Genomic DNA, 15,570 nt, shown 5'->3' with positions numbered 1-15,570 from the left:
CCTGCGGCCGCAAGAGGGGCCCAGCTCAGCACCACCCACCTGCAGCCACGGGAAAGCTCCCAAGGGAGACGGAGCCTCGGAAGGGAGTAAGGTGCTGGGTTTTAAGGCACACCTAGCTGAAACTCATTCTACAGTCATCATTAACTAAAGGGGACTTACGTGGAGCCAGGAAGGGCCTGTGGAAAGAGCCCACCTCACTCTTTCAGAATCTGGGAGACAGTAATCTGACATCACGTTCACTGATGCGCGTCCATTTTCCAGCCAGTTACAACAGCGATGGAGCAATCCATCTAAAAATAAGGAATTAGGGAGTTCCCTGGCGGTCCAGTGGTTAGGACTCCGAGGTCACTGCTGGGGCCCTGGGTTCATTCCTGGCTGGGGAACTGAGACCATACAAGTTATGCGGTACAGCCAAAATATATATTTTTTTAAAAATAAAAATAATTAACTGATAAAATCTGGATAAAAAAGAGCATGATAAATGCTCAGTTATGAATTCAAAGACTGTGATGATTAAGATAGAATAAGGCTCTTAAAAAGTAAAAAAGAAAAAGTCTACCATAATGCAATGGGTCTATTCTCCTCCAACCGCTTGTAAAGCTCATTCTTATCCACCTGAGCCCACATGTGAATACCGCCTGCCTGTCACCTGCACACACCCTCTTTTATTTTGAGATGCAGATGTCTGTTTCTTGGGTCGTTATGTTTTTATTTGTTCCTCCAGGGGACAGACCAAATTCTCCTCCCTGTGCTGGACACTGCAATTCAAAATAATAGCAGAAAACTCTGCAGGTGACAGGCCAGAATACTCACTTGATACCCACTAAAGGAGGGTTTAGATCACTTGCTCTCGGTTACCTTTCGTGAAACATCTGTTTCATATGAGCCCGTTAAAAGTGCATACATCTGTAAATGATAAGCCCGTGTGTGCACATAATTTAATGAATTAGGACATAAAAAGGAATTGAACAGTAGGGGCACAGCAATTAGAGTAACTGCCCATTTTGTTAAAAATGTATTGTTTCCAGCTTTCACTTGAAAACCCTTTCATTATCCTGTGGGTTCTGAGACTTGCAACCTCGCTCCGTCCCTCTCCCTGCAAAGACAATGGGGGTTTACTTGGCCGAGTTGGCAGAGGGAAGGAACCCCGACATCACACGATGCTAAGAGGGGGGCCGCACCCCGCTCTCTCCTGCCTCATAGATCCAGGTGCCCAAACCCCTCTGTCTGGGGAGTCTCATCTGCAGAATGGAGCCACAACAGAGCCTTTGTCTTCAGGCTGTTGTGAGGATGAGGGGACAGAACTCATTTTACGCTCTTGGCATAATATGCAGGTAACACACACTTCATAAATATTAACTATGATGATGGTGCTTATTTAATAAAAGTCAGTCACAACCTGAAACCATTCAAAGGGGAAAAAAACCTTGGTTCAGAAATTTCTCTTGGCGGGACAGACTTGAGTTACCAAGGGGGAGGGGTGTGGCGAAGGGAAGGATTGGGAGTTTGGAATTAGCAGATGCAAACCACTGTATATATTAATAGAACGGATTAAAAAGCAAGGACCCACTGTTTAGTACAGGGAACTGCATCCAATATCCTGTGATACCGTAAAGGAAGAGAATAGGAAAAAGATACACACACACACACACACACACACACACACGGCTTCCCAGCCGGCACAGTGGTAAAGAATCCACCTGCCAATGCAGGTAGATTCAGGAGACCCAGGTTTGATCCCTGGGTCAAGAAGATCTCCTGGAGAAGGAAATGGCAGCCCACTCCAGTGGGCTTGCCTGGAGAATCCCATGGACAGAGGAGCCTGGTGGGCTACAGTTCATGGGGTCCCAAAGAGTCAGACATGACTGAGCAACACACACACACACGTCACTCTGCTGTACAGCAGAAATTAATCCAACTTTGTAAATCAACTATATTTCAATAAAAGAAAAATTTTAAACAGCTTTTCTTGATGGTTGACTTGGTCTTCTATTTAATTTCTTCACCCCCTTTCTAGGGATGAACAGAAAAAGGAAGGGAGGCAGGAGAGGCAAGGTGAACGGGAAGGACGATCAGAAATCCTGTTCCAGAGACAGCAGAGTGAGTGCCAGAAGCCCACAGAGACACCCCACTCTCATATTTGCAGGCCAGTTTTCCAGCTGACGTGTTTATGAGGGCTTGCCATCACGGCCAACGTGGCTCTCCCAAGTTCTAGACACCCCCTCAAGTTTGCTTCAGGTGTTCTGAGTGACCCTCAAATACACAAATAAACGAAAGCAGAGGCCACCTGAGACGTTCTGAGTTTCCAGTTCGTCTTCCCTGAACCGTATTCAGACACCTCCCAAGGACGTCCTGTGTGCCCAGCACCGGGTTACTGAGCAGCGCAGACGCGTGCAGAAGGCGCTCCTGAGAGAGAGCACGCGCTGTCTAGAACACACACCGAGGCTTCCACAGGGCAGAGCACAGTCCACTATTCCTCTCTGCCTCTCTGCAGTTCAACATGCTTAAGCAGAGTTAAAACCGGCTGGAAAAGGCTGGAAGAGACGGTGTCCGTTTGGAACCCACGCCGGTGTGCAGAGCTAGACTAGATTAGAACTCGTCCTCTCCCTCGGCAAGACTGCCGCGAGGAGCAGCATTCAAGCCCAGTCCACAGGGATTCTAGGCAAGTCTTGGTTGAGCTCTGCAAAGTGTGCATTAGCAAAATAAGCGCTAAGTCTTTGGCAAGCCCCAGGAACAACAGTGCCACCCAGAAGGAAAACAAATTGAACACTGACTGAAATCACAGCCCTCCAGTATTCTGTTTACATTCTCCTGCAGTCTATTTACGGGCTACATAAAGAGATAATTGGAGCTATTTGAACAGCAATAGAAGAGGTGAATCAAGGCTGAAGGAAAAGGGAAATAAAGAAAAGTACAAATATTGAAAAAATATTAATAGCTGAGTTTATAGGGCTGTGCCATTCAATGCAGCAGCCACTAGCCACATGTGGCTACTGAAAGTTAATTAAAATTACTGAAAGTTAACTAAAATTAAATACAATAAAAAATTCAGTTCCTCAGACACACTGGCCACATTTCAGGTGCTCAACAGCCTCACGTGGCCAGTCATCTCTGTCAGAAACAGAATTACAGATGGCTCCAATCCTCGCAAAAAATCCTACCGGAGAGACCAGGTAACTGGGACCTTAAGGGGTTATGTGCCTGAACACCTATATCCGCTGACGTAACCATGGTTAACTGAGTGCTGATCAGGCACCACGCTAGCTGTGCTGACAGCCTGCGATGGTACTGGGAAGACAGAGGTAAAGAACACCATATCTGACCTCAAAGACTTCCCAGGTTGCTAAGGGGACACAATCCAGGTGGCTCATTGGTAAAGCATCTGCCTGCCAGTGCAGGAGACCCGGGTTCAATCCTCGGGTCAGGAAGATCCCCTGGAGAAGGAAAGGGGAACCCACTCCAATACTCTTGCCTGGGAAATCCCAGGGACAGAGAAGCCTGGTGGGTTACAGTCCTTAGGGCTGAAAAAAGAGCTGGGCACGGCTGACGACTAAAGAACAATGACAGAGTTTGCGAGGTAAGCGTCATGGATCCACTGTGCAGACGAAAACGATCGAGGCGACAGCGGAAGCCGTGCAGGAAGAGTGCCCAGCTTCACCGCACCACGGGGGCCACACAGAATGCAGGCAGCATCTACCCACAACGCCCTACATGACCCGCGGATAGTCATGTCAACTCACCCGTCTGCCTCCTCAAAATCTGTAATTCAACAATTAGATTTCAAACAAAAGAAACAGGTAGAACACGGTATATAAAAATCCCCAATCAGATCAATATATTGCACTTGAAACATACAGCCACTCCTTCATATCTGCGGGACCCTGGTTCCAGGATCCCTGTGGACACCAAACTCTGTGGATGTTCAAGTCCCTTATAGAAAATGGAATCGAATTTGCATACAACATCCACATCCTCTGTGTACTTTAAATCATCTCTACTTATAGTGCCTAATACAGCATAAGCACAAAGCATATAGTTACAAACATGATGTAAATACTGTGCAAATAGTTGCCAGCTGTGCAGCAAAATCAAGTTTTGCTTTTTGGAACTTTCTGGAATTTTGTGTCCTGAATATTTTCCATCTGAGATTGGCCCAATCAGTCAATGTGGAACCTGCTGATATGAAGAGTGAACTATTTGCAACCACAGAAATAAGGGCATTATGTGAGGCAAACCGCCATCGGGATGATTAATGTAAACTTCATTAAATAGTCACAATTTTCATAGGTTTGTTGTTGCTGTTTCGCTAAGTCGTGTCTGACTTTTTGTAACCCCATGGACTATAGCACACCAGGCCTCCCTGTCCTTCTCTATCTCCCAGAGTTTGCTCAAACTCATGTCCATTGAGTGGAAGATGCCATCCAATCATTTCATCCTCTCTCACCCCCTTCTCCTCCTGCCCTTAATCTTTCCCAGCATCAGGGTCGTTTCCAAACTGTCAGTTCTTCACATCAGGTGGCCAAAGTATTGGAGATTTAGCTTCCATAGGTTTGGGACCCTAAAGACAAGCAGATACTGAAAGTAGGTGGCAAAGACCAAAATATAAGTTTTTCAGCATTTCCTAGAAGTTTTTCTTTTCTTTTCAGTAATGGAAGATACAGGAGTGCTGTTTAAGAGGTACCACTGCTGGTGTTCATCTCCAGACGAGGGCTCTGAGCAAGCTAGAAGAACAAGAAAATCTTCTTTCTCATCTCTCACCTCCTTTCAAAGCCTCAGTCCTGACTCAGGCTCCAGTGAGCCACAGAGGGACCAGGTCAGTGCAGACTCCGACAACAGACAGGATGGAAGACAGAAGGATAACGGAGCAAACATCATCCTAGCTTCTTGCACAGTTTAACAGGCTGTGTCTTTTATGAGAGAAATGATGGAATCAGAGGAAATTCTGTGGTCCAGTCCTTCACCTCTCTCCCACCTTTCTCCAAAACCAAAGCACGCCGTGGGCCACACGTGGTGTTATTAGGGCACAAACATTCTGCAGGAACTCCTCACTCCGCTGTCACACTGCTATCAAACTCACTTTCTCTGAGCCTCAATTTTCCTTTCTGTGAAAAGAGGCAAATCATCCCTGCCTCACAAGACTGTCTGTGATAATAACGTAGGGACCATGGTTAGAGGAGGGTCTCGTCAAGTGTTTAACCAGCCTAAAGAAGGAACCAAGAACCTACCGCAGCTCCTCAAGTTCTCTCGGGTTCTAGGGCACGATGTGACGACCGCAGTATAGATTAAACACGGTGGCGTGCTCTCAGACTCCCCCATGGAGAGGTGGCCGCACGGGAGCCGGGCTGGGCCAAGCTGCTCCCCTACCAGCAGGCAGTCCCAGGGACCACGTGCCAGCTTTGCTCCAGCCTTTCCGAGGCCCAGGAGCTTCTAGGCCCCCCTCTCGGGTTATTGCCGACAGCCAGCGTCCACTGCTGGCCCCGGGCACCCAGCCCATGTTAGCCCTGCGGGGTGCAGCCTCAGCGGACATCACCTGGAGCAGAAGATCTGCCCGGCTGAGCCCCGTCCATCCACAAAATATTGAGGTAATATCTGTTAGATCACTAAGTTTGGGGGGGGCACTTTGTTATACAGCAAGAAAGTCTCAAAAACAATCATAAATAAAAAGTGACACAATAGCCCACACGTGGAAACAGCCTGAACGTCCGTCGACAGATGCATGGATAAAGAAGATGTGGTCCGTATACACAACGGAATCGTCTCAGCCATAAAAAAGAGCGAAACGATGCCATCTGCAGCAACATGCATGGTCCCAGAAATTACCATACCGACTGAAGAAAGTCAGAGAAAGACACATGTCATATGCTATTACTTATATGTGGAATCTGATTTTTTTAAACGACGTAAATGAACTTATTTACAAAACAGATTCACAGATTTCAAACACAAGACTTAGGGTTACCAAAGGGGAAACTGGGGAGGGGATAAACTCAATAAATTAGGAGTTTGGGATTAACAAACACACGCTATTATAGATGAAATAGATAATCAACAAGGACCCACTGTAGGGCACAGGGAACTCTACTCAATATTCTGTAACAACCTTTATGGGAAAGAGAGTTTGGAAAGGAATGGATACATGCATACGTGTAGCTGATTCACTGTACACCTGATTTTCCGTACACCTGAAGCTATCACAGCCCGGTGAATCAACTACCGTCCAAGAAAACTTTTTTAGAAAGAAGTGATTAAAAAAATATATCTAATCAGACCCAACCCCCTAAAAACATTATTTAACAAACACTCCAGAAACATCCTGTGAGTCTTCAAGAAGCAGGTTCAGAAGGTATGCCCTTATTCCATCGCGGAGTTTAAAACCCTGCTTTGTAAGCTGCAGTTAGAACGTACCTACGGTGGCTACACCCAGAAAAACCTCTTGCCTGCCTCTTGTGACAAAAATGTGTAACCTGTGTGATCCTCTCCTTAGGCACGAGCTCTGGTTCTCAGTGGGTTTAGTTTTGTCTGTAATCAAACCCACTTCCAAAGCCCCAAGGAGATCCTGTGTTTGTGTCACCGCAGGGCCGTGTCACCGTGGCGTGTGTACACAAGTCTCTCCCTTACGTGCAGAGTCCAAAGAGCAAGGGAGGCGTGGACTTCACCTTGGGGGTCCCTCCCCTGCCACCGGGACATGTCGGGGGGAGCCTGGCATATGGCAGACACCCAAGAGCTGTTTGTTGAACAGGCCTTTGCAAGATCTAACCCATCCCTGAATGACAGAGCCCTGGGTGAAGTGTACAGTGTCAGCTTCGAGGGTGACCATGCTCAGGGGTAAAAGTCAACTGTCTGCACTCAGTCCCGGGGCTTGGTGAATAGATGCCACTGCATCAAGACCGCAACGCTGTCCCACTGACATGGCAAGTACTGTCCCCTCGGCAATGGGCCACAGACAGAGGAACCATCTCACGCAGGAAACAGATACCAGCTTGGCTGACACCATGGCTGTTGGTGAAGGCAGGTGAGTCACAGCCTCGCGCTGAAAGCAGAGGAGGACGACTCAGGGACCTCCGTGTGTCTTCAGGGAAGGGCAGAAGCCTCCTTGACGTTATCTCTAATCTTGCTACAAATCCTGCAATGTCCCATTTCGTGGCTATAGAAATTGATCCTGTGTCCAGACGGGCTATCCCTCAGGCCAGGCGCAGCACGGGGACCGCAGGTGGAGAGATGCTCACCGAGTTATGTATGTGCCGGGCAGGCGGAGAGGCCGCCGTGAAATCCTCGGAGTGACGACCCCACGGCCCCAGGGCTGAGAGCCAGGAAGTCACTCCGCCCACCTCTACAGAGCATTCCCCACGCACAGGTGGCAGCGGAACTCCTGGGAGGCTATTTACAACCTGGGCCTTTAGAAACCCCTGGCCCACGCAGCAGAAGACGAGTTTTGCATCCTCCAGCTTTCCCAGCACATCCAAACCCGCTCGCCGCGTCTCCGCTTCCTATTGTTCTCTCTTATAAGCAGGGCCCCAGTGAACAATTAGAGCTTTCAATAAATAATCTCTAAGCACATTCATTTGATTGACTGTTATTTGATACAGCAGTTAGTTTCAATGGGGCAGTTAATATTGATCACATAAAGTACCCCAGACAAACATGAACCAGTTCCAGAACTCCATGGATTATTACCCTTTATCTGCCAGTCATCTGGGTTACTTGTAATGGTCACGGAATTTAAAATCAATAATAACAATTAGTGTTCTGTACACCAAAACGGATGGATCATGGGAAATGGGTTTTCCTAGAAGATCAGAGGTAAAATGGGCCTGTCCCTTGGAAGGCGGCTCTCTGGATTTCCAGTCCACACTTGGCAAGGTACATCCAGCCAAGTCTTCAGCACAGGCAGCAAGCAAGAGAGCACTGGATTTAGGAGATGTGATCATAAAAACGCAGGTGAGACCCCTGACAGTCTTAATCCCAAAGGATGAAGCGTAAAAGATAAAAGTGATCAAAATGAGCGCTAACAAACGTAGTAACATTAATGGGACTGGAATATACTTCCTCCGAGAGATGCTTCTAGCTACCTTTTCCTGCTTCTGATTCACAGGCATTAATCATGATTTTTTTTTTTTTTAATAAAATGGCAACAATGGTATTTTAGCTCCACGGCCCCACTACTGTAATGTCTGGATAATTAAAATGCAAAGCAACAGAGAAATGTTTCATCGTTAAACTGTAACCAGCACACTATGTGAAATCATCCATCCCAAAGACTTGTTTTTCATCAATTATTTGTTATTTATCTGATGTAAATATAAGAAGGACTAATTAAAATGTATGCCTTTTTATACAGCTTCTTGTCATTAAAGCCAATGAAAGCATTCTGAGGACCATAATGAAATAATTATGTTTGCCTTTAAGAATTCTCTTCAATAACACATGGCAGTACTGAGCTAAATTAAAACATCAGGAACTAAATTTCGCTTGCCTCCATCTCCATTTTAGTTAATTATACCCCCAAGCTTTCCAATAGGCCAGACCCTAAAAAATCTTTTGAAGCTGAAACAGCCTTTTTGTAATCACGAACTTAAATGACAAGACAAAGGTACTGTAGCCCCAAAAGCTTTAACATTTTTGAGACAAGGGATTTATTACCCAAGTCTTCATTTGCTCTGAAAATTAGAGAAGTATTAGGATAAATGTGATTCAAATCTTCATTTTCCAGTTAGCTGATGCACTCATCTTATCTGGTCTTATCTGCATCATTTCTACCACAGTATTCCAAATTTAGCTATTTTTTGATAACATTTAATCTGTGACCAATATTAACTGATCAATATCAACAACCACAACAAAAACATTTCACTATATCTGAGTCAAATTAGGAGAATAACTCCTTATTCAATACTAAAACCTAAAAAAAAAAAAGAGAGAGCATAATCTTTAACAGTGGACTATGATGGCATGAACTTGAAAAAATCAAATAGGATCCTTTCATTAGAATTTGACCTTCTCCGAACTTCAAACTGCAGACACTAATAAAGGCAAAAAACAGTAAAAAAAAAAAAAGGAAAAAAATTTTTTTTCTTTTCTTAAATCGAGTTTAGGAGAAAAGGACGAAGGAAAGAGGGAAGGACAAACTGCCAGGTGGTGTCAGGGCTTTAACCTGCCGGCAGATGCTGCTGATGGGGGTGCGAACTTGGAGTTTAGAAAAGTAAACAGCAGTCCCAGGGATTAACTCTGACAATGTGAATTCCCGCCCATTTGGTTCTACGTGGGGAGTTGGCAGGATTCACGGGGGATAATATTTGGTGCCTGCTGGATAGACCGTCTTAGGAGGCATCAGAGGGAGACTGTTCACAGCTGGGAAACAAATATCCAGTACATGACAACCTAAAACTGAGATTATAATCGCAGAGTCTGCTCTTATTAAACCCCCTCCCCAGCAAGCTATTCTTTGTTCTGTTCAGAGAAACCTCCTTTGGGGAAGGAGGGACACTGTCACCCAGGATCAGCCCTGTTCAATTAGCTCCCCGCCCCGCCAAGCTGGCCCTGCTTCACTCCATCAGCCCGGGAGCCTGTGCCCCGACAGAGGAAACGCTCCTCAGGGCGGGGTCACCTCCTGACGTCAGTTCCTGTTATCCCGCCTTATCGTGCTGGGGACCAGGAGTCTTATCTTAGTGAAAGGCCCCCCCTCCCGGCTCCCCACCCTGCCAGGCCAGAGAAAAAGCAAGTCAGCGGTTCCATTGCCTGCTGGAATTCCCACCTAAGCAGCTCTGGGAGCGCCAGACAGATAACAGAATACCATACCTGCAAACGCATACTCTACTGCTGCCTGGGTGGAGAGAACTTTTGGCAACTTTTATTTTTTATTCATTAGAACAGGTTGGGATGGGGTGGGAATCATGCTTCTTAATGATGAAGGAAGGAGGCAGGAAGGAAAAGAGGAGCGTCCAGGGCAACATACTGAGTGATGAGGCTGTTATTAGATCTTACAGATGGGCAGGCTATCTCATCTCCTATTTAACAAGAGGTGCTTAGGCCAAGCCACTTACAGACAGGATGCTGATAAATCTGAAACCGGAGTTAACTCTCCTCTCTCCACCGCCTCCAACGTCAACTTTTTAAGAAGAAGCTGGCTAAGAACTGTTACAGCTTTGTACACAGGGATTTAGCGTGTGATTCCACTTCTCCAGCACTCCCAATACACACACGCAGGCACGCACACACACACGAGGCATCAGAACCTCGGTCATAGTACTTAAATCCATATTGCAAGGGACGCCTTCTAGTTACAGATCTATGCTTTGCCACAGAAGGAACTCATGTTCAGAACGACCCAGAAGCACGGGCGATCTGCCGTTATAATGGAGAAATTAAGCTGTGAGTGAAAGCTGCAGTTACACTGACCATAGGATCCAAACAAAGGCTTTCTGTGCCGCTCCTGGGTTCAAGGGGCAGTGTGGGGAGATGTCGTAATGCTGGAATATCTGGCATAGTTCTGTGACTTCTGTGGGAATTGTGGCAAGCGTATTTGAAAGTGGCTTATCCTAGAAAAGCTGAGATGTATGATAGCCATAACTACCCTGTAATTTGAAAGGCAAGATTCCACACTAATATCTTTTAGAAAGATTTTCAGCCAAGATTTTTCTGATTAACTTTCATCAAAAAAACTCCCATTCCTGAAATAACCTATTTAATTGATAGTTAACTGAATTTATATGAGAACATTTAAAGTATAAAACTGTCATTTATGAATAAATTTATTGGCACTTATACGTAACTCAAACCCTATGGAAGATTCTTTTTAAGATGCCCTAAAATGAACACTGAATTTACTATTTCATAAATCCTATTGGACTCGAAGCGTTTTCTGTTTTGCAATGTGCTTTTACATCTTCATCTTCCTCTCAGTAATTTCTTAGTTTAAAAAATCCCCAGCCTTTAAAAAACTGTTTTCATTTTAAAGATTATAAACTCCTTGAGTGCAGAATTTATAATCTTCATCTACAATGTACTTCTCTTCTGAGATCAGCTATCGATTACATTCCACAAGAATGTACAAAGGAGAAAACAGTTAAGATTCTCTTTCCTACTTAGCCATCTCAGGGGCTTAACATGTTGAAGGGAAATTATAAGAACCTGATATCCAGAAGAACTTTCTTTTCTGCTTTAAAGCAAAGTTCATGATGATACTGACTGGTTATACATGGTCAGAGTCAGGCCTCAAAAATGAGGAGAAAAACTTCTGATTCAGGTCACCTAACCTATCAGAAATTGCCATTCTGATCATTTATCTACTAAGAAAAAAAAAACAAAAAACAGGAAGGCCTGTGTGGGTGTGAGGGCTTTGCATTTGGGCTGCGAAATCCAATGCTGCCCGGCGTTTTCCCATCCATTCCACAGCCCAGGTTTAAGGGACGCGCACGTCTACTTCTGGCATTCCCACCTACTTTTTAGAATCTCCCCTTTTCTGGTAATAACATTTACTTATTCATTTTTCTCCCCAAGTTGCACATCAGTGCCTCCCTACCAGAAGTACCGACTTATCTGGATACTGACAAAATTTTAGTGTTGCTTTCTTCCTACGGGGAAGGAAAACTTAGTGAGTCTTCCAGTTGCTTTCAAACAGACCTAACCTGCACTCTCTGAGATGTAAGCAGAATTCCCTTTTCTTCTCTTTTTTCTGATGGTGTTGGTAACCACTGTCATGTGGCAGAGAAGCAGAAAATTATGTCCTACTTTAGAAAAACAATTAAGCCTTTTCACCGAAATATTTATTCAAAACCCCATTCAATTCATACGGTGGCTGTCAGGCTTTATTTAGTCTCTCTTTCAGAGGGTATCTTTGATTTTGCCACTTTGACCCCAATTTATATCTCACTAGGAGAGGATTTAGATACTGTTTAATACCAAAAATTCAGGTCCGGTAACTTTGGGAAGGGTACTTCTTTCCTTCTTTCATTGTACATTGATAGGCTGTTTTTAAAAACAGATGATTTCTCCTTGTTGGGAAAAAAAAAAAATCTTTTTCTCCTTTGTTTTTTGATGTGTTGAATAGGGAGAAGACAGGGAAAGGGGCCAAGAAGTTGTCACACTCATGATTTCACTGAAAGCAACTGCTATATTTAGACCACAAATATTAGGATTTATCCTATGCCCACTGAGCAATTAATGCTGAAAACATCTGGAGCAGCCTAAACCCAAGATAATCCAGGAGGCATCTGAATAGAAACTTAGTGACTCCCAACACCTCCAGGGGCAGTCTTAAATCGTATTATTCATACCACATGCCCTCAGTAACTCGCTACTCCTGACTTTGAATTTTCAGAAGCAATTCACAGGCCTGAACTCCAACCGACAGCTGGTTGGCATATCACTTTTCCGTCTTTAAAATTAAAAAGGAAAATAAAAAGAATATTCTAACACCTTTTAAGGAATGCTTCTGGTATGGTTTACATTCAAAGGGTTTACTCCAATTACCACACACACACAGACACACACTCACACCATAAAAAAAAAAATAATAAAAAGTAGGGATCTCAGAGTAGAAAATAGTTTGGGTTAGAATTTCGTACTATTTTTTCCCCTTCTTGCCCACTGCTTCCTCTCTGTTAAGAGCACAAACAGATCTGCTTCTGGTCAAAACAGTCATTAAGTAAAATGGGAAAGGTTGTGGGGTTTTTTTTGTTGTTTGTACTTACACAAACAGAGCCCTAATATGCTTTTACTTCAAAAGCCCTAACTGGCTTTGCCTCCCTGAGCCAAACACCGCATGGCAGAGCTTTGTTAGAACTTTTATTTATGCTTAAAAAATGCAATCACTTGAACAACTAAACTGACCCATCAAAAGCCCTCCAACTCTGCAGGGGCATAAGTGATATTTACATTCTATTCATGTAACCTGGAGTGGGGGGTGGGGGGTTGAAACCCTTGTGAAACTGACCACAGCAAGCACTAATTGCCCTGCTTACAAAAATAAAGACACTGAAATTTTTGAAATCCCTTTGTCAGATGCCTTTATTTACTTTTTTGAAGGCAAGTTTCTTTGATTAGCTGAACTTTGCTGTTATCAACACTTCTTGCTTATCGGCTGCCCCTACGTGAATGGCACATTCACCACTCGCTCTCCCCAGATAAGGCAAATCCCTTGTTTAACTTGTTCAAGAACAAACAAAGCTTTTCCCCCAACTCCTGCAACTTAATAGGCACTTTTGGAGGGTTAATTACAAAAGGAAGAATGTCTACTTGTAAAACGTCTATTAGGTCTAATAGCTTGACGCCAGGATCCCAGCATTCTTTTTTCCTTCCTTAAAAAACGTTTCATTAAAACTTTCTCTCACAAGAAAAAGTTTGAGACAGCTCTAGTTCCCTGAGATTCCAAATGAAACTGTTCATACTGTTTTAATTGCTACAGAGGGATCTAAAAGATCCCTTAGTAGGTTGGAAATTTATTTTGTAACAATTTCTTTGAGCTCTTCAGAAAGAAAACAGGAACCAGGAAAGTAAAGCCATTTCAAGAGCAGCTAACTGAGGGCACCTTCGGAAAAAGAGATATATATTTTACCCTGTTTATGGCTCTACGAAATATTAAGTCAGACAGCCAGACTGTTGGCATCAAATGGTTATTGATTTTTCAGCTAGAAACCTGTTGATTTCCTGGCCCTGGAAGCAAGACTTTATTCTTAAGAAAAAGTTTCAGAAGAGGGCAGTTTAAATCTTGTCATTGTCCTCTCTTCCTCTCCTTTTTCTTCCCTTTCTTTAGATAAGCCATCATGTTATTAGGAAAACTCAATTTCTTCAGTTAAACTTTGACCTCTTTGAAAACAAAGATTTAAAATGTCATTTTCAGGCTAATGCTCCAATGAATTGTCAAATAAAGTACTAAAAACATTTTGATAGATAGCGGAGCCATTTATCTAAATCACTGTCAGGGCAGCAATGCATCCCGCAGGCTCCCACTGCAGACACCCGAAGGTGGGGTTTTCTGGGACTGCTGCTCATTTCTCAAGCCTGCAGCCAGGCTACTGTTGACCAGTGCGGGCCTCGGCACCCCGTCAGCATCAGATAACCAAATAGTCAATATTTTTTTAAAAAACTGGGCTACCCCACTTATGTTTCCCTTCCTTTAACCAGCGTCCAGGTTCCCGGCTGAATTGCAAGATATGGAAATAATGGATGGCTCAGCCCAAGGGGTGTTCATTGCCAGTGGTTTTCTAGCAAAACAGCAACTTCTTAGAGCAACAAAGTGACTTGGAAAGGTGGCAGCAGGGTCAATGCTAAGAAATATTGCCTTTCCTCCACAAGGAAAACACTGGAGGCAGCAGCTTTAACTGGTGGTTTGTGAACTTCAGGAGCAGCAGCCACCTCAATTAGGCCAAATTCCTTGCGAGGAAGATGTCATATTTTAATTACTTTGGATTGTTGAAACACGCAAGGGGGGATATATATATATATATATATAGCCACAGTCAATCCAAAGAACAACAAAGTGAAATTCCCCTCTGCATACATCTTAGTAAAAACTGTACAAATGTGTCAAACTGCCTCACTTGAAGAATGTTTCAAAGTCCTGTGGTCACCCTCTACTTTTCCCCTCTCCTCGCACATTTTTTTTTTTTTTTTTTTTAACTATTTTCAAGGCACGGTAGGGTTGGAAAGGAGAGGAGCAGGAGTCTGGAGGGGTTGTTTGGGAAGAAAACATCTAACAGGAAATTTTCAGCAGACGGAATCAATATGCACACCAGCATAGCACACCCTTTCAGCATTAAATCATTAAATCCTTTGTCTGGCTAGCAGTGCAGTTTGTTTCCAGTGTCTTTATTGCATGCAAGAGAGACAATTCATTTTTTTTTTTTTTTCTGGGTAGAAGAAGGGAAAAAATAAACCTACATTGAGCAGTGTGCCGATGCTGCCATTCGGTTTGGGTCAATCCACTGAAGCATGCTTTGAGAGCCTTCTCCTGGAGCATGCAGGAAGACGGGCTCGCAGTGTAGAAATCCAGGATTCGCCCAGGACTCACTGACAGGACATCCATACAGTCAAACATGATCTCCCCTGCACCGAATGTCTGCAAAAGTGCTTATCCTCTAGGTGTGGAGGCAAATGGCATAGAAAAGTCCACCCAACTCCATCAAACTCTGCCCCCTTTTTGGCACGTAGGCTGTTGGTCTTTTTCCCAGCCTCGAATCATGAATTATGACAGACAAGCCAGCTAAAAGCCTGTAATTGATCCAAATGATCATTTACCATTTTCCAGGCTTGCTCGGCCAATCCAGCCGGGGCGGGGGGTTCCCAGAAAGATCCCAAGTTCTCCTTCCAAGCGGACGCCTGCAAAAAGCCTTCGGAATGCGGTGCGGCTCCTACCCGGACGGTGCCCAGACCAGCCCTGCCCGGCTCGCGCGCGTCCTCGGCATCCGCGTCCTCGGGCGGCTCGCGCGGGGACTCTGGTCCCCCCTTTGGCAAAGAATAGACCCTCCTGCCTCTGAACAGCTCACTTCCTACTACTTCTGTCACACAGAATGAAAGATTGAATTGCCTAATATATGCGAGTGAACTTTCGGTGAACCCTTCCCGGGCTGCTAA

General features: G+C 44.5%; 1 protein-coding gene across 6 annotated transcripts in view; it reads right to left on the bottom strand.

The window, feature by feature from the left end:
* The window catches only part of RARB (retinoic acid receptor beta), a 447,193-nt gene that overhangs the window by 168,177 nt on the left and 263,446 nt on the right, over nt 1–15,570 (bottom strand). For 2 of the 6 annotated variants that reach the window (XM_070364221.1, XM_070364224.1), the window contains exon 1: nt 14,878–15,565. The exons of 3 other annotated variants lie outside the window; for them this stretch is intronic. In XM_070364221.1, the coding sequence (XP_070220322.1) occupies nt 14,878–15,034 (157 nt within the window). In that variant the 5' untranslated portion in view covers nt 15,035–15,565. Of the gene's footprint in view, nt 1–14,877; nt 15,566–15,570 lie in introns of those variants that run through there. One more of the 6 variants, XM_070364226.1, reaches the window with a different exon arrangement.

The sequence above is a fragment of the Bos mutus genome, chromosome 27, assembly GCF_027580195.1.
Source record: "Bos mutus isolate GX-2022 chromosome 27, NWIPB_WYAK_1.1, whole genome shotgun sequence".
Lineage (NCBI taxonomy): Eukaryota > Metazoa > Chordata > Mammalia > Artiodactyla > Bovidae > Bos > Bos mutus.
Note: the sequence above shows the minus strand (reverse complement) of the source record. Positions and strands in the feature narration are given on the sequence as shown.